The 20,087-nt window shown below is 37.6% G+C and overlaps 2 protein-coding genes across 3 annotated transcripts in view; both read right to left on the bottom strand.

Annotated features, from left to right (window-relative positions):
• Positions 1-20,087, bottom strand: part of LOC135785885 (adipose-secreted signaling protein-like) — a 260,005-nt gene that overhangs the window by 69,007 nt on the left and 170,911 nt on the right. The window lies entirely within an intron of this gene.
• The window catches only part of LOC135785875 (EVI5-like protein), a 58,019-nt gene that overhangs the window by 19,662 nt on the left and 18,270 nt on the right, over positions 1-20,087 (bottom strand). For both annotated transcript variants that reach the window (XM_065295500.2, XM_065295499.2), the window contains 15 exons: positions 17,630-17,998; positions 16,632-16,821; positions 15,023-15,247; positions 14,845-14,919; positions 14,616-14,741; positions 14,094-14,237; positions 13,706-13,795; positions 13,406-13,503; positions 11,990-12,050; positions 10,527-10,580; positions 10,054-10,086; positions 9,403-9,543; positions 1,033-1,149; positions 793-933; positions 487-648 (listed from right to left, as the gene is read on the bottom strand). In XM_065295500.2, the coding sequence (XP_065151572.1) occupies positions 487-648; positions 793-933; positions 1,033-1,149; positions 9,403-9,543; positions 10,054-10,086; positions 10,527-10,580; positions 11,990-12,050; positions 13,406-13,503; positions 13,706-13,795; positions 14,094-14,237; positions 14,616-14,741; positions 14,845-14,919; positions 15,023-15,247; positions 16,632-16,821; positions 17,630-17,871 (1,899 nt within the window). In that variant the 5' untranslated portion in view covers positions 17,872-17,998. The remainder of the gene's footprint in view (positions 1-486; positions 649-792; positions 934-1,032; positions 1,150-9,402; positions 9,544-10,053; positions 10,087-10,526; positions 10,581-11,989; positions 12,051-13,405; positions 13,504-13,705; positions 13,796-14,093; positions 14,238-14,615; positions 14,742-14,844; positions 14,920-15,022; positions 15,248-16,631; positions 16,822-17,629; positions 17,999-20,087) is intronic.

The following is a 20,087-nucleotide window of genomic DNA, read 5'->3' as shown; positions in this document are numbered from 1 at the left end:
TTTAAAAAAATGCAATTGCGCAACACTCCTGATTGACAACTAGGAGGACCAATAGTCTTGATGATCCACCCGGAAAAAGAAAATCCTCCGCAATACCTTTAACATATATCAATATCATATATTAATATCATATATTGTCTCAAGATGCACACCAGTAATGTTTGTTTGTAAAAACTACCTAAATGTCCTAATATAACTAAAGCCTATTCCTGGGTTATTCTAAACCAGGGGAAACACCCCATATACATCTGGGATGGTATGAGGGTGTTATATGGGAAAATATTCTATTTCTTTAATATAAGATCGTAATTTGTCAAAACAATGCATTTTAAGTTCATGGTAATACATAGCAGTATGGACACTTTTGTTTGAAAGCACTGTTATAAAGTGAGCCCGACTTTAATTTATTTGTAATATTTTATGGTAGTAGGTTCGATGTTGGTTATTATTAAATTGTGTAGAATTTGTGAGCATTGCAGTTCGAACCTGGCTTTCCAGCTGTAGGTTTTTAAGTTTGACCTCTTTAAGTTCAGCTTGAGTCTGAGCTTCTCGCAGCCTCATGCCCATTAGTTTATCCTGTAGCTCATTCAATGCATTCTTCTTAGGGGACTCCTTCCAATGACCTCCTCCTGCACGGGATGTATGATGCTGTGACAGAGAGAAAGTTTAATAGGTCTTGTGTAGAGTTCAGTAAGGAAGTGGAGAGTTCAGCAGATTTTGTGTAAAGTTCACTAGGAATGAGTAACTACTAATTCTTGTGGAGTTCAGTGGGATTGTGTAGAGTTGCTGCACCTGCCAGCAGTGGTTGAGGTCAGTAACGGCCTCCTGCATCTCTCTGAAGGAGCGTAGAGTCTCCTGCTCTCTCAGTTTCACAAGTTTCAGCTCATCCTGAAGCTGAGCTACATTAATTTCATCAGGCAGAGAGTTGTTCCTCTACAATAGACAGACACAGAGAAAATAACACGTTATTAAAGCTTGGTTACCTATGCAGCATTCATTCATTTTTGACCCAAAGAATTACGAAACACACACCTTCTCCAGGTCGAGAACTTTGTCCTGCATTTCTTTCAGAGCACCGAGTAGTTCTGCCTCCTGCAGCCGAGACTGTTCCAACTGAGTCTGAAGTCCACTTACAAACTGCTCTGTGTACTACAAACAGACAGAGAAAGAAAAGATTAAACTTGATTCAAATTTCTTTCATAAAATTGATTTTATTTCAGTTGTAGTTTTTATTTCATAGTCAAACGTGGCTTATTTGTGTTAAAAAATACACACATATCTGACCGCTCATCGGTTAAGTTAATATCACCAGTAAACAGTCCACAACTTAACTTAAAGGATTAGTTCATTTTCTGAAAAAAAAAAAAAATAATCCAGATAATTTACTCACTACCATATCATCCAAAATGTTGATGTCTTTCTTTGTTCAGTCGAGAAGAAATTATGTTTTTGAGGAAAACATTCCAGGATTTTTCTCATTTTAATGGACTTTAATGGACCCCAACACGTAACAGTTTTAATGCAGTTTAAAATGGCAGTTTCAACGGAGTTTCAAAGGACTCTAAACGATCTCAAACGAGGCATAAGGGTCTTATCTAGCGAAACGATTGTCATTTTGACAAGAAAAAAACAATATGCACTTTTAATCCACAACTTCTCGTCTATCACCGGTCCTGTAAATGGAGTGCATTTATATAACGCTTTCATAGACCCATGGCAATCCAAAGCGCTTTACAATTTGCCTCACATTCACTCCCTCATTCATACACCGACGGCGGTGTCAAGCCATGCAAGGCGCCATCCAGCTCGTCGGGAGCAGCTGGGGTTAGGTGTCTTGCTCAAGGACACCTCGACACTTGGTCAGGTGGAGCCGGGGATTGAACCACCAACCTTCCGGTTTGTAGACAACCTACATGAACGACTGAGCCACTGCCGCCCTGTGACCACCAGCGTGACCTCACGTAATTATGTAATGCCGTGGAAAGGTCACGTCTTACATAAAACACACATTTGCGCACCATTTTAAACAATAAATTGACACAAAGACATTAATTAGTATCATTCGACATACAACAACGTCGGAACGTTCCTCTTTCTCCACACTTGTAAACACTGAGGCGTAGTTTCGCATTCTTCATCCGTGACCTCTTGACATGATGCCGTATTGTGCGTGGTTGCGCTGGTGCGTCACATGACTGGAGATAGATGAGAAGTTGTGGTTTAAAAGGGCCTTTTTTATTTTTCTTGTCAAAAATGACAATCGTTTCGCTAGATAAAACCCTTATGCCTCGTTTGGGATCAATTAGAGTCCTTTGAAACTCAGTTGAAACTGTTAAACTGCATTAAAACTGTTGGGGTCCATTAAAGACCATTAACTCTTTCACCGCCAGCGTTTTTAAAAAAAAGTTGCCAGCCAGCGCCAGCGTTTTTCATGATTTTCACCAAAGTTTAATGCCTTCCAGAAAATGTTCTTCTTTAAATATATAAACATACAATATACCAAATGAAAGAACAGACCCTCTGCTTTCAAACAAAAAAAAACCGTTTCATCCTACCTTTAGTGGTTCTTTTGCAATCAGCTTTTGAATATGGGTAGGTTTTTGCAAAAACACCATATTTTGAGCAAAAAGCAGAGATAATTCCATTTTTATGACGGACTTTTCATAGAGATCCCATTCAGAGCGATCTTTAAAACAGACACGGACATGCAGCAGCTTGCCATAGGGCAATACTTCCGGTTTTAAAAAGTTGCGGAAGGGACCTGGTGGATAATAGCGGTATTGCGGAAAGACGGAAAATCTCGTCATTGGCGGGGAAGCGTTTTCTCTTAATTGACGAGATATCTCGTCAATGGCGGGGAAAGAGTTAAAATTAGAGAAAATCCTGGAATGTTTTTCTCAAAAAACATAATTTCTTCTCGACTGAACAAAGAAAGACATCAACATTTTGGATGACATGGTGGTGAGTAAATTATCAGATTTATTTTAAAAAAAAATGGACTAATCCTTTAACTATATCTGATGGGGATTCCAGTGTCCTACCTGTGAAAGCCAGGTTAAAGTCTCCTAATCTGATTTTTATAAGATTTCAACCATGAATTTCACTATGATTACTATGGTCTTACTTAGTCAATATTAAAGATAACTAGGTTAGATCTTCACAGTATGTTCTTTACTAAGGATGCCACAATTCTCAATATACTGTAATAGTGAACCGTTCGGTTTGACCCCTGCGGTCCAATATGCGCATGTGAATTGCGGTTTTTTTTTTTTTGTTTATCCATCCAAACCTGTCATTTTTTTATTCCCTGCACTTTTGTTAATGTGCGCGCCCGCGTGATCAGCACGCTTAAACACCACAGCGAGTTGATATCCAGTCACTGTGCCGCTAGCTGCGTTAACTCTGCTTGAACTCTGCTTGCAATGCTGTTGTCAGATTTCATTCGCGCACACACACACCCAACATAAGTGCGACAACAAAAAGAAGCAGCACCACTGTCTTTAAAATCTGAGGTGTGGATTAATTATTTCCGCATGTAGATTACATACAACATCAATGTAAAGATGCAAATTCGTGTCGGGCAATGCAAATTATGCAAATTGGGCTTGTTATTGATGCAAACGCGCGTTATTTGCCTCAAACACATCTTCCGTGCAAGTTGAAAAAGTTCAACTCAAGAAGAGTATGCGCATGATGCTAAAATAAATCCCACCAGTAATCTTGATTGAGGAACGCATTTTTGGTTTCTACACAGACAGCATGATGTTGGACTTAACAGTAGTGCAGTAAGGTATAGCCTTCATTTACAATGTAAAGTTTAATTTACTAAGTACAGGTATATAAAATGGCCAATTTATGTAATGTAATGTAATGAATTCACATGTTCCCCAGTTTGAACAGGATATCATTTTTATATGTCTTTATTTAATTATATCTTATATTATTGTATCAATACACTAGAAATGTGTGATTTTTGCATTTACACAAAATAAAGAAAACTGCAATTTAAACCAGTATTTTTGCTTCTTAACATCTCACTGTACCTGTTACCTAAGCATAGAATAATAAAAAAACACTTTAAAGGTACTCTAAGCAAATTCACGCGTTTTAGACCATAAAAAATTTTTTGTTACATACAGCAAACATCTCCTCACTATCTGCTTGCTACCTGACCGCTGATCAAACTGTAAAAAAACGCGATCTCTGTAGACAGCCCAGGCTCTACAAACTTCAATATACACACAGTGGCCAAACCTGCACCACGAAACAAAACAAAGTGTTACAGCCAATAAACGCCAAGAAGGATTTGCGGGTGGGGGTTGGTCGCGTTCATGAAAGCACGGAAGGGAGGGGGAGGAGTTAGCTACGCTCCGTCTGTTTGAAAACAGTTCAAATATCAACAACAAGTGACGTCGCACAGATTCGCTTAGAGAGCCTTTAATAGGCCAAGGCATATCAGAACCGAAACCGAACCGAAAACCGTGGACAAGAACCGAAAATTGTATTGAACCGTGAACTAAGTGTATTGTTGCATCACTATTCTTTACATTATGTAGTAGTTTTAGTAAATCACAAAAAATGACCGTAGCTGGGTTTTAAAAGGCAGGGCCACACATACTGTATTATAGACGGTTTCATCGGACACACGTGCGTTGTCACGGATACGCCTCTGGTCGGAACTTAACTTCCGGTTTCTGTTTGTTTAATGATCTGACTAGGGGCTAAAATGAACCCTGGAACAAATACCTCGTAGAAAAAAATAAGAAATGTTTTGGTTTCCTAAAAAGAAGGGGAGACTGCGATCATGGATCCCCGCTACGTGAAGGGAGGTTTGGCAGCTATACATTGTAGACATTATAGTACACATTTTAAACAGCAACGTTAGCTCAGTCGCGTTTTTAATCCGCTTTAGCTATGAAAAATGAACTAAGGTAATCTACTTGTTGTTTATTTAGCTTGTTATCAGAAATAAAATGACTTTTTATTGATTCTTAGCGGAGTTTACTGGAAGTTACGCGTGTTCCATGAAAGCCTTTGTTTATGTTGTTACTGCTAAAACCGTCTACAAAATAATTTAATTAAAATCAACAGACATTTCATAACATATTGTTTCATAACTAATGCTTTTATCCAAAATAGAGACAGTTTGTGTTTTACTTAGGGACACAATACATTTTAACAAATAACCTTATCATGAAATCACTTAAGATTGTTAAACAGCAACACTTTTGCAAGTGACAGATTTCAGGCTTATCTATAATTGAAGTGGCAGTGTTGATCTGAGTACACTGTGCACTATGTGTATATACTGTGGCCTACCAGAGGGGGCTGTGGGCTGGTCTGGAGGCTTGTGTGAACGCTGGTTCCCACAGATGTTTACTTCTCTTTTTCTTACCTCCCTCCAGTCTTACGAGTCACTCTAATCATACTTATTTTACTCAGATGTTCCTATCACAGAAACACTTAGATGGGACACTAGAAACCAAACCGCTGTCATATTTTTCTGACAAGATACACTGCGGTGCACCGGAAATGAACTTTACACACAAGAAATCGAAGTGCTGACAGATATGAAGATCTGCTTTGATTACGATAACACTTTCGCAAATGCCAATGTATGTTTTAAAACCGTATATGTAAATATGTACTTGAGTGTATTTTTCTATGCACTCAAAATTTTTTGTCAACAGCGTTGACCCCCTTTTACTCTGGGTTATAAAACCAGAAGCTCTATATTTAGGCCAAATAAGTGGCCTAAATATTCAACCCTACCCACACGGTTTTAAATTTCACGAATTATATAATACAAAGATGTACGGCTCTGTAAAACAATAATTCAGGGATACAGTGGTGTTAAAAAGCCTCCTTTCGAATTTTGTATGTTTTTGCACGTTTTTCACACTTTAATGTTTCAGATCATGAAACAAATTTAAATATTTCAGTAAACACATCATGCAGTTTGAAAAAGTGCCTTTCCCCTTTAAAACATAACTGAACCTGAGTTCAGTTTATCTAGCCACACCCAGGCCTGATTACTGCCACACTTCACTTAAATAGGACCTGCCTGACAAAGTGAAGTAGACCAAAAGATTCTCAAAAGCTACACATCATGTTGAGATCCAAAGAAATTCAGAAACAAATGAGAAAGAAAGTAAGTAATTGAGATTTGTCAGTCTGGAAAAGGTTATAAAGCCATTTCTAAAGCTTTGGGACTCCAGCGAACCAAAGTGAGAGCCATTATCCACAAATAACAAAAACATGGAACAGTGCTGAATCTTCCCAGGAGTGGCCAGACGACCAAAATTAAGGCTCGTCTCTAAACAGTGTTGTTTTCGTCAACAATGACGATAACAAAATTATTTCGTTGACGCACCTTTTTTTATGGCTAAATATGGTTCTAAGGTGACGAAAACATGACGAGACGCTTTCAAGTTTTCGTTGACAAGACGAGAAGGAAAGAAAATGATTATTATAAGACTGACGTTTACAATGCATGTCATTTCTGCTTATTTCACGTGAAATCTGTCTGTTTTAGCTAGTATCAGCAATGCTGCCGCAGCGCTTCCTATCCTTGTTTTGGGTACGCCCACCACCCGGCTGCCACCATGCTGCGCACACACCCCAGATTTCACACAACAACAACAACACACCTGTGGCTGTGGCGACAACCTTTTTTACTAAAATTGACTTAAATTCAACCTTTTTGCGTTTTCATCAACTAAAACTTGACTAAAACCTTTATGTGTTTTCATCGACTAAAACTTGACTAAAACTATTAATTTTATAAGCGACTAAAATGTTACTAAAACTAAAAAGCATTTTCGTCCAAAAGACTAAGACTAAAACTAAAAGGGCTGCCAAAAGCAACTCTGGTCTGGCGTAACAGTAACATTTCAGAAAAAGAACATCATACCAACAGTAAAATCTGGTGGTGGTAGTGTGATGGTCTGGAGCTGTTTTGCTGCTTCAGGACCTGAAGGACTTGCTGTGATAAATGGAACCATGGACTCTGCTATCTACCAAAACTTCCTGAAGGACAATGTCCGGCCATCTTTTTGTTACCTCACACTGAATCGAACTTAAGTTCTGCAGCAGAACAATGATCCAAAACACACCAGCAAGTCCACCTCTGAATTGCTGAAGAACAAAAGTGAAAACTTTGGAGTGGCCTAGTCAAAGTCCTGACCTCAATCCTATTGAGATGCTGTGGCATGACCTTAAAAAAGTGGTTCATGCTCGAAAACCTTGTAATGTGGCTGAATTACAACAATTCTGCAAAGACAAGTGGCCTAAAATTCTTTCACAGCGCTGTAACAGACTCATTGCAAGTTATCGCAAACGCTTAAATGCAGTTGTTGCTGCAAAGGGAGGCCCAATCAGTTATTAGGTTTACGGGGCAAGCACTTTTTTACACAGGGCCATGTGGGTTTGTATTTGTTTTCCCTTCATAATAAAAACCTTCATTTAAAAACTGCATGTTGTGTTAACTTGTGTTATCTTTAATTGATATAATTAAATTTCTTTCATTATCTGAAACATTAAAGTGTGACAAACATGCAAAAACATAAAAAATCAGGTAGGGGGCCAACACTTTTTCACACTACTGTACAAGCGCATATGGATTTCTGTAAATGTGTGTGAGATTGGTTGACATCAGCACCTATATAGGATGGTGGCCAGTTCTAAGTGTACAACAACACAGGAAAATTTATGTGACCAGAGAGTGCTGCTAAAAGTGTGAAACATTTTATATTCAAAACTTACACTCGACATGACACACACCACACCCTGACATCTTCTCACACATGGCCTTCCCTCACAGCTAAATCTTCAAAATACCCTGTCTGCTTGTGTCCACAGGGCATCGCCCATTCCTATAACCCTGACATAAAAATTTCAAATCGAATAATGTGTCTGAACAATCAGTCTGGTACTGTACCGTATGAACAATTAGTCATTTGCAAACATTTTACCAGAAAACAATCTGTGACCTGTCAATGACCCAGTCCGCCTGTTGACTGTGAAGTTCAGGGTATTTCTGTTGTATGAACTTTCGTACTTGGGTAAAGTCTGTAGCCATGTGTATGATAACCATAACCTACGATTTTCACATATATACATACATATACTCATTACATATGTTCTTCATGCATGTATATAGGCCTACCATTTTTTCAATATCCTATTACTTCCACTGTGTTTATAAATTCCATTCATTTTCCAATTCTTCCTATTCAAACACACCTGAATCCACGCATCAGCTCATTAGTAGATATTCCAAGATATAATTAATAATAATGGGTTCAAATGTGGGAGACATCAAGAACGTAAACTTTTGGTGTGCCTCCAGTGACAGTGTTGGAAAACACTACTCTAACTTAATATTAGTTAGTTCCATGCTCGATTACTTCAGCCCGGAACCTGACCTGTTTACACTGTAGTAACACTAAACCCTTGTTGGATTAATTCGGCATGCTCTTGTCAGTGGCTAACCAACTAGCCACTGCCGTATGTTGACACGTGGCCAACTCAAATTTTTTTTTTTAAAGGTGCCAAAGAATGCAATTAAATAGTATGTTAAATTGTTTTTTGAAATTCTCCAGAAACGTTTTTTACATGTCCATTTACAACCCTAGGATTTAATCGAGGAATGAAATAGTCTATTTTTGCCCTATTTGGAAGGGTCATGAATAATAATGTTGAGCTCTGCTCTGATTGCTCTGCTCTGAGGCTCATGCCAGTAGCTCACATTAGTAAACATTTAACATCTTTGTAATTAATTTAATGTTAGGGCATACATTTGAGGCTCACGATATGTCATTAACATGTACAGAGCTCTTTTTATTCATCTATGCCTAGGTAAAAACAGTTTTACATTTTATGGCACCTTACTTTAAAGGCCGATATTTACAGAAATCTATTCAATAGTAGCAACTGCAAAATAAAAATAATAATATTTTATTAACTGAAAATAAAAGAACACATCAACAACATAGATATCAACATAAACATCTAATGAGCAGACTAAAATGCTTGTTTGAGCTGCCTTAATTTCAAAACATCTTGCACCGGCATACCTTAAAACATATCAGTGCCATTGTTTTATCTTAAGATGCATAACATTATTGTTTTTGTTAGGTATGTTTGTAAAAACTACTTAAATGTCCTAATATAAGGTCAAGTCCTGAATTTATCTAAACCCTGTCGGGGAAATGTACTAAAATGTGAAAACATGCATTTTTAGTTGTCAAAAGTGTCAAGATTTTGGATCTGTTTCACAAGCAAATAAACACTTCCGTTGACGAGCCATGTGGGAATTGTGGCTGATGCTGACTACAGAAAATCAGCAGTCTGCTAGATTTTTGAATGTTTTTATGAGACACACTGCTTTTAAAAAACTACCTTGTGTTGCTGAAGTTCTCTTATGGTGTCCTGTGCCTTCTCCAGACTCTCGCTGGTGGAAGAACACTGCTGCCGAACCACGGCCAGTTCACGCTTAATAACATAGTTCTCCTCTGCCTCCTGGGCTCGTGTCACCTGACCCTGAAGAAGAGAGGTGGAGTGAGAAGAAATCTTGGAAAATGTGTTTATACCACTTGAGGTTAAAGGGATAAACGTAATGAAACAGGCGACATGCAATGATATCTCTGGGACTTACAACCAATGAAGAAATCTGATTATTTCAAGATCCCATTGAATTTTATGAATAACAGAAGAAGAAATTGGCCTAACACAGAACCTTGATGCACACCTATTATTCCACATCCCACATGCAAGGTTACAACTCCCGGTGAACAGTGTTAGGGTTAACTTTCATTTGGGACATTATTTCACCCATACAGATAAATGCGCTGTCAAGGCAGAACGAGAGAAACACAAAACCATTTTTGTCATGCATCAAGCCCATTTTTAGAAGTGAACAGGAGGAAGCGGAGGGCCAAGAGGAATAGTGAATTATATATGGATGGATGTTAAGAGGAATTGAGGGAGCGGATGATGAAAAAAAGTAAGGAATGAGGGATAAGTTTGCAGCTGGTTTGACAATTACTGTACCTGAATCAACCTGTCTGCTAATGCAGCACTCTCCTACAACACCACACAAGAAAAGAAGGAAAGAACAGACAGACAGCGAAAAGGAAAGGAAACAATGGATGAGCAAAAAAGATACATTGGAATTTAAAGGTGCACACAAAGAGGGAATTTTTAAATTCAAAGGTTGAGTAGGAAGAATTGAGAACATATCGAAATATAATATAATATAAAGGATGAGAGTTCGTTGGTGGTGAAACAGAGTAAGAGATTTCAGAGAAAATTGTGAGGAAGTTTCATCAGAAGAAGGCAGAGAAAAAGAAGGGAAGATTTCAAAACTTAACCATCAAGAAAACACAAAAGTAACACAGCTAACTCTCTGTTATAATCTACAGTACATGCACTAAGTCTGCAAGATTTTACACAGCTTACTCAAACACAAGCTAATCAAAGCTATTTAGTTTCATGCATGTTACATACAACAGTGGGCCACTTACTTTCTCCAGCGTTTCAATCCTCTGTTTCAATAGTCTGTTTTCTGTACGCAGTCTCTGTTAAAATAAATAACGGAGATAAGAATATCTACTTCTCAAATCACACAACTGTGTGGTTGAGGAAATGTTTCACTGTTTTTACATGTAAGGATAGATAAGCATGAAGTAACATATAATTACAGGGCAGGATATGTCCCAAACCAGATAAGGAAGGACCTAATATTATTAAAGCATGCTGATAGGCACAATACAAAATGGACTTGAGTTGCTTAAACAATTACAAGCATTAATACAGAAGTAAACTTATGCACAGACATGTACAAAATTTTGTCAATCCAACTAAATTTAGAAGACAGTTTACATGCACCCTAAATATTGCAATCTGATTAAAATGTTCGTTTACAAGTACATTCTATATAATCCGAACCAAACGTCTGCAAAAGCACACAGCCAGGGTTGCCAGATTCGCGTATTAAAACCATTCAAAACTATCCCAAAGCATCCCAATGACTATTCACATCCCAAATGGCAATAACTAATGAACAAAATCCTGCGATCTTTAACCTGCAGAAAAAATTTAACTCGCTGAAACATCTGAACTTGAAAAAAGCAAAAGGACTTGGCAACACAGGGAACAGCATCTCTCATCAAGATCACGCTCTGGATAAATGTACAAAGTCAAAGTTGACTTGGAAAAAGTTTTAGATAAAGGCAAAGAAAACACACTTTTGAAAGGCACAATGCTATTTTATTGCTTTATGTAATGATATGAAAGACATGAAAGCTGCAGAATGTATTGTGACCTTAATAATGTGTGTTGTCATTTCCTTGCTATTGCATGTTTCTGTGACGATAATCATACATAAATATGAGGTAAATATACAACGTGAACTTAAGCACAATTCTTCTGTGCATGTACACAAGGTATCTTTGCATCCATACAACGATTCACACATTTTTATGTGTACTTTTATCCTGCTGATCGAACTACACCACCCCTTTCAATACGATCGAAATTTGCATCTATTTGACCTCAATCATATTGATTAAGGTGTTTACATGTTATATTATCATAGCTATTGTGGCTCATACTATCAAAAGTTTGAGTCGAAACCCACTATTTTAAAATGTTTAACTGTTTTTGCAATGATGGCCATGATGCAATGATTGTTTTGCCATCTGTTATTACAACACAATCTCGTGGCAATTCAAAACATTTTAGTAAAACTATTGTACATTTCAGTGGCAATTTGTATGAATCATCTTTTGCCTCATTGACAGCAGGGATTAAGGGTGGAATGTCATGATTGTTTTCTTCCAATAATTGAACGTTTGTTAATTCTTATGAAATTAGAAATTTATAAAGACCTTTTAAAAAAAAAAAAATTTTCCAAGACAGCAACAAGAACAACATATATGAAACTATACAGGTATAGTTGACTTGTCCTCAACACCTAGTTACAAACCTTAATCTCAATCTGTTCCTCCATCTCTTTGTTCTTGATGGTGGTGTACTCCTTTTCTAATCTGTTATTAAAAAACATAATAATTAAAAAATAAAAACTTTCCCATATTTTTAATCAGAAATCTCATTCAACATTTTCATAGTTCATATCATGGTAACACTCCAATAAGGTTGCATTTGTTAACAATTTGCGTTTTATGGTAATTTCGGCATTTACGAATACATTTGAAGAGTTTCGTTGCAAAACGAGATAAATCCGTTTTTTTTTTTTTCAAAAATCTCGTTTTTTGGTTGTGCATTCCAATTAATATTAGTTCAACTGCAGTTGGTTTGTTTTGATTTAAACCTTCATAACTTTAAAAATACAGCAAAGTAGCACCATAAAACAAAATAATAACATGGGTCTCGTACACACTGCAAACTTTCGGGAGTGACAACCGCATTAAAATGCGGGAGTGAATCCCCTAAATGTTCGTTTCATGTCTGTACGGAACAAGACTCACTCCCGAAAATGCGATGATTGACACAGAGATAACCATAGCAACGTTCTGCCATCTCGCATGCTTATCACAGATTTGACCAAAATAATAACAGCATTGCGTTTTGCAATAAACCTCCGTCTTGGCGTCGTGTAATGTATGCTTTTGTGAGGCTGCTTCACAGCATGGAGCACGCGGTCCTGCAGTGTTGCCAGGTCCTCGTCTTTTTTGTACGTAAACACCGTTTTGGTGCTTAACCGTTTATAGCTTGGGGCCGGTCCCAATATTTTGATCTTTGAGGTAAAGCATTTAGATTTATTTCGGTTTATTATTGGATTCTTCTTGTTTGCTGTTTTTTTAGTGCAAGATCTGGCAACACTAGTCAGCAAACGCTTGTGCCTCTGTCATTTTCTGAACCGCGCATACAGAAGACTTTTTCCCCTTCTAAGCATTTATTTTTTCAGAAGAGAGACCTGTCCTGTTTATGATGAACGTTTAAACACTTGATTAACTACTAGTTGTTCAGTTCGGTTATGTACACACTGTGTACAGTTTCTGTAAATGCGGTTGTCACTACATGCATTTTGCGGGAGTTAATTCGGTTGTGGAATTCGGTTGTCAGTACCGTAAATTACTGAACTGTGTGTGTACAGAACAGGATTAAGCATTAAAAGGTGAAGTGACAACCGAATTAATATGCAGTGTGTACGGGACCATAATAACATAACAATAAACATCTTTTGACAGAAATGTAAAAAAAACGGATTTATCTCGTTTTGCAACGAAACTCTTCATTTATAAACCCAAGCGTTTTAACATTATTTATTGCACCATGAACTAACAACTAATAATTGACAATAACTAACATTAACAAGAATTGTTCATGTTAGTAAATAAATTTACAAACATTATTTTAAAGTGTTGTTCACATCACTCACTTTTTCATTCTCTTGGGATTGTATTTGACCTGATAGGCCCGTAAGACAAGCTTATCCAGGCAGCTGTCGAACTGGTGGGGAATCACCTTCTGAAAGTGCTGTGAGATCAGATACAAAATCGTCAAAGCCAGCACAAGATCACAGATCTCTAAAAGTCTGAGATCATCAAATTCAATATCAAATATTCATTGTAATAAAAAATACGTTAATGACAACATGTGTTCGAGCTTGCATGGGTTTGTGTATAACCTGATGATTTGTTCATCCAGCATGATTGAAAATTTTACAGAAGAGTCTAACCTGTGACATTCCCTCCATATCTAACTGTATGAGGTCTGTCTGGTTGTACTGTAATATCGCTATTCCAACTCGAAATATAATCTCCAAACCCTGAGAAAACAAAACAGAGTATTTATCACATGATATACTTGCATACAAAACAAATGCACACTGTATCATGGGTTATCAACCACTGTATCAACCACACACACACACACACACACACACACACATACACACACACCTATTTGTCTAAATAGGGACTTCCCACTGACTTGTATGGTTCTTTAATATTGCACACATAAATGGACCAAAGACAACCAATAAGTGGATTGTGATCCAGATTAAGACCCAAATCAGCACAAAGACACATTCGCAAACATTTCGTAAACGTTTCTCGTGCCCATACCTCATACATAAAGATGTCAAATATACGTGTAGCTATCGGCAGGGGCAGGAAAGTGAGGAAAAGTGTTAGGAACCAGGATGAAGCATACATAGATGTGTGGAAACTCTGAGATCGGAAATGAACGTTCAACTCTGGCAACTGCTCCTGATCACAGATATAAAAAAACAAGAGTTACAGTACCAGTAAAAGACAATTTACACAAAAACTGTAAATCTGCTACCACCTTGTGGACACACATAGTATAACTCAGGAATACATGTGGTTTATTTAATTTTATTACAAGTATTTGTAAAAGCAAAAATCAATGTTTACATGTCTAGTCTGTTTTAGGATGAGCTTAGGATGTGTGTGCAGACTGTGCAAAAAAGCATCAAAGGCTAAGAACGTCATCTTTAGTTATACAACTTATATTTACATACAAAGAGTGTGCAATTACATTTTAAATGCCCAGAATACAAGGTACCATTTGCAATACAATATACCATATCAAATACATATATTACACTTTATGTTCATCCTTACCTGTAGCAAGTGTTCGAACTGGTAGATGCACAGACCCAGCTCAGCCATGCTGGGCTTAAACAGCTCCCTAAGTCTGTATTCCTGCATTAGTTTAACAAACACACAGAAAGCCTCCTCCTCTGGCATCTGCAAATACAAAATATATCACAAATCGTATTACAGACATATTTACATTATTTCTCATGCTCACTCAGTTCATCGGGATAAATGCAAAGCAGATGAAGCAAACCTGCATTAGTAGTAACCCTACAATGAAGGCACTGCCCTGGCAATATCCAACCTCTCGATCCACAAGAGAATATGCCTGCCAAACAAAGACACAAATTATTGTTCAATTTCTCAATTTAAGAATACAAATATTTTGTTTCATTTAAGTTTCTTTCGATTATATACCCAAATTGACTCACCTTCATGACATTAAACAGAACTTCCTGTCCCAGACTGTCCTGGCCCTTAAAAAAGTCATGTTCGGGATACGTGCGGGCAATGTCTCTGCGTATGAGTTTCTCGCATGGAGAAGACATCTTCAAGAGTTCAGAATACTGATTTTTCACTGGCATGTCAGTGGCATTACATAAGAGCTGCCAAACAATTGCTCGGAAATGATGAGGAATGCCTTTCCTTATAAGCTCCTGCATGAAGAGACAGGGATAGAGACATATAGGGTGATGCGAAAAAAGAGGGATAATCATCCATCAAACATGTCATCCAGATGTTTATGTATTCTTTCTTCAGTTGAAAAGAAATTAAGTTTTAGGAGGAAAACATTCCAGGTTTTTTCTCCATATAGTGGACTTCAATAGACACCAACTGTTTAAAGATCCAAACAGAGGCATAAAGGTTTTATCTAGCAAAAAAAGGACAGTATTTATATTAATATATATATATATATTTATATATACATTAAAAATGGTCCGAACGTGTACGTACCCTGCATGTGGCATGTGTTACCTTTTGACGAGATTATGTAATATGTTAAGATGCGGACGGCATACCAGAGCAAGACGAGAAATTGTGATTACAAAATTATTTGTTTCGCTAGATAAGACCCTTACAGTATGCCTCGGTTGGGATCATTTACAGTGTTCCCACACCTTAGTTAACTTCAAATTCAAGGACCTTTCAAGGACTTTCCAGGTCCAATACCCTCAAATTCAAGGACTAAATGTGGGGACACATTTCAAGTGAGAGCAAGGTTACATCGTGTTACCTTTTAAGATACATTGTTACAGTTCTCTTTCGAGGGAACTCGCGCTACGTCACTGCGGTGACACTTTGGGGCGCCTCCAGGGGTAAGTGCGTCTGAATGTGTATTACAAATTCAATCAATGGTGAGGCTTAATGACAAATACAGGGTGATGCAGGAGCCAGGAAGTATATTCCTATCTGAAATACTGCCAAAGACGGCATTACAGGGACGCAGGAAGTATGGCAAGGGAGACGCAGCGTACATACATAGCCCGAGACGTTTTGATGTGTCAAACACAACTATGTGAATTTTGGAATGAATCAATATTCGCATACAGAAGATATAAGCATTTAAAGCGAACAGTTGCTTAAAAAGTCTAGAATTTTCCATAATATGGATTTTCCAAAAACTTCTTGCATAAAATAGATTCAAGCACTTTCAATGACCTGTTTCTATGCATGCATATATTTTTTTAAACTTCCAGGGCCTTGAATTGTGAATTCACAAACTTTCAAGGATTTTAAGGACCTGTGGGAAACCTGTATTTAGAGTTAAACTGCAATTTGGACCGTCAAACCATTGGGGTCCATCGAAGTCCACAACATGGAAAAAATCCTGGAATGTTTTCCTTAATCTTTCCGATTGAAGAAAGTAAAGTGTCAGGAAATTTTGTTATGAAAGTAAACAAATCCTTTAAAATTTTCATCATTTTTTATTACTGTTATTTTATAATATTTAATTATAAATATCTATAATTCCTATTCAAAACTAATATTAGAAACCATACATTACTATATAAAAATATATAAATCCTGCCCTTATTTCACCTTTAAGAGTTTGTCCTTCTTTCGTCTCCACTCGTCCCACTCATTAACGATACGTCCCCACAAGATCCAGGTGTCCTCCTCCAGATGGGACAGGTTGGAGGATGCAGATGAGCTTGATACGAGAGAGGAGCCACTATTCCTCCGAGATCCACTCATGGAGCGCATGGACTTTGAATCTGCCTCTAACAGCCTGCATGCAAATAAATATGCTGGGATTAGTGTATACAAATAGCAGTTCACAGGGTTTCAAAGATTTGACCTACTAACCACAAGAGTATTGGTTTTAACCCCATAAAGGTAAACTGGGACAGATATTAAAAAGCATCATGTGTCCTAAAAATTTGACCCAGTTGCATTAGGGGACTATCTGTGAAATAAGTATACTGTGCCATTTGCAGAGTTTCAGATTAATTACAAATGAGCAATATGTGTTTATGCTGTATATTGTAGATGCTTATAACCTTTCAAGTGCAAGCTAGCATGCTGCTTAAAAATCTTCAAGTGTCCATACTTGATTCCAGGCAATGATACACAGTCCCCAAAAATAGTTTCCTTTTATTGAAAGTTACTAAGGGGTCTTTTTTCGGCTTCTGCGTAATATCATTGCGCCTCCTGCAGCCATGTTACGGCAGCAAAAGTCCTTGATTATTACGCCAGAATGAGAGTATATTTCCTAGCCATATCAGCCTAGAAAATCGCAACTTTTTATTTTTCATCAGTCTTAGTGCACAATGTAACTACAGAAGAGCCAAGTTTTAAATAGGAATTTTTTTTGAGCGTGATGCTAAATGGTCTAATCAGATTCAATGGATTACGCTAAGCTATGCTAAAAGTGGTATCGCCAGACCCTGGAATTAGCTAAATGGATTCCAAAATGGTACAATCAAAAGTTTAACTCTAGGGGAGCTGGAAAATGAGCATATTTTTAAAAAAAGTGGAGTGTCCCTTTAATGTTCAGACATACACGTCTGGTTTGATATCACAGTCAAACTGTCTACCTGTTCTGCTCCTCCAGTTTAGCCAGAAGCTCAAGCTCATCTGGACTGAGGTTCTCTGAATCAGCTGGGGAGGCCGCCGGGGCGGAGAGCACGGCATCATGGGAACTGGAGTCTGGACTGAGCACTGGACTGCTGACAAATGCAGGGTCGGTTTCCAACCCAGCAGGAGATGTGAGATTCTCAAGTTGGACAGAAGTTACCACCCCTCCCTCTCTCTCGGGACTGCTGCTAGGGCTTGACATGACCACAGAACCCGGCCAAGAAGAACCAAGCAGGGATGCAGGAAGTGGCAAAATGCTGCAGGGGTCTCACACTGTGGACATAAACAGGCCTCCTTGAAGAGGCGGAGAGTATCAAGGCCGAGTCGGTCTGTGGAAAAAAAACACACAAAGTGTCAGAAAATTTTTTTTAAAAGAGAAAATTATCTAGAAATATGCATTTGCTTAAAAACCAAGCATCCATAGTTAAATTTGATGTTTGACAAAGCCCTCGCAGTAACCATACGCCAAACAGTTTATGGCCACTTGACACAGATTTTCTCTAGAAAGTTAGAATTTTAATTAGGGTAACACAGCATGATGTTATAACGTCTGTCTTTTGTCTGATTGCTTTTGTCATGCTTAAACATTTAAAGGGGCTGAATGTAAGTTATTACTTAAAAAAATCTTTAAGATAGAGTTTTCATTTGTATATTTATGAGGCAACCATAATGTAATAGAAAGAATGACACCTTAAGGGTCCTCCACGGTTGTCTCTATCAGCCTGTAGGCTCTTTTCTGTGTGGAGAAGTCGGGTCCGAATTGGCGCGAAATTCAAAATGTGACATCATGCGCGTGCTCGTCTACCTGGGCGTTCCATATAGACGCGTACGGCGTCATTAGTACACAGCGGCAATCGCTAGCATGTTTCAAATGGACTCTGTAGACGGAAAGAAGCGACCAACTTCCAGCACAATCCAGACACTCACGGAAACTCCTCGTAAGTTTAAAAAAAATCCTTATCTAGTGCGGCCAAAATAGTGCGTGACCGGCGTCGGGGAAAATACAAGAGTAAACATCGGATTGGCATTTGATTCTTGGAGGGAGCTCCGGTCAGCGCTGGGTATGAAAACCGACCTTGAGCAGGTTTCCTTTTTACTGCAAAGGTAAGACATAGTTACAGGACATCTGTAATATATTATGTTATTGTTTTTGTGGTGTAATGCTAACGATAGCATGTAGCACAGGACCGTTTCAAAAGTTACTTTCTTATATGAATTATCTTTATTCAGAGCACGAGTGCATTAAGATTGTGAGTGTCGGGAGTGTGTTTTACAGTGTCGTGTTACAAAACTTTTAGAAGTAGACTTCTGTTGAAAATATAAAGTAGCACTGCAACATTTTGCTAAAATATGGTCTGTCAAACAATAACCTTACAGTACTGTAACTTTTCTTACATTTGTAAACATGATGGTGAATCTCAATGAGCTGTCTGTGGTTGCTACGGTCGTGCTCGTACGAGTGTGCCCACCGAGAACGAGCATGAGACTGGCTGCAGTTTCTATAACGGCCACTGGTGTCAGTAACGGTTAGAAATTTCTCAACTTACGGAGAGCACCTTTAAGCCCTATTTTCTCTAAATGCTATAAATACTATTTTGCCTAATACACAGCTCAATGGAATACATGATTCTGATTGGCGACATTTGCAGGTTTGTTATTCCCAGATAACAACCGCTCAACCGGAATGCTGCAAATAATTTTGACAGGTTTAATATTTCACAAAAATTTAATATAAATATGTCTAAATAAAATAGAGTGTTTGTGACTGAATGTCTGGTCTTAACTATATCTCATGGATAAAACAAATGATCAAAATACTTAAACAGATAAACAGAAAATAAATGAAATTTGTAGCAACCTAGCACCACCAAACAGAACTCAGGGCTCAACATAAAGGACTGCCCGGTGGCCCTGGGCAAGCGTGAGAGACGTTCGGGCCAGTAAAAAGTATTGTCACTTGCCCGATTGGGCCAGTGCTTCACCCTCATTCACTAATTTTTTTTTTATCAATATATATTTTTTAACATCTTGGAAGGAGATATTTACTTGGGTAAAACACGACGAAAGAAACAATGCAATATTTTGCACAATTTGCTGTCAGTTTACAGGTAAAGCAGAAAAGTTGGAAGCCTTTTTTCATTGGAACATACATATGTATACAATTATATTTGACTTTTGAATTATATAAATTTTATAAATATAATATATTCAATTAATATATATAAATTATACATATAAATTATTTTTAAATATGTAAACACGTTATCTCCTTTCGGGATGAATGATGACGCAATTTATAATGTAATGTTATAATTTCATATTTCTCTAAAATGAAATATTACTTATTATGATGTTGATTGTATTAAGATGTGTTCTACCATTCATTGACTTTTTGAGGATGTGTTCTACGATCTACTG

Source organism: Paramisgurnus dabryanus, chromosome 4 (genome assembly GCF_030506205.2).
Source record: "Paramisgurnus dabryanus chromosome 4, PD_genome_1.1, whole genome shotgun sequence".
NCBI lineage: Eukaryota > Metazoa > Chordata > Actinopteri > Cypriniformes > Cobitidae > Paramisgurnus > Paramisgurnus dabryanus.
Note: the sequence above shows the minus strand (reverse complement) of the source record. Positions and strands in the feature narration are given on the sequence as shown.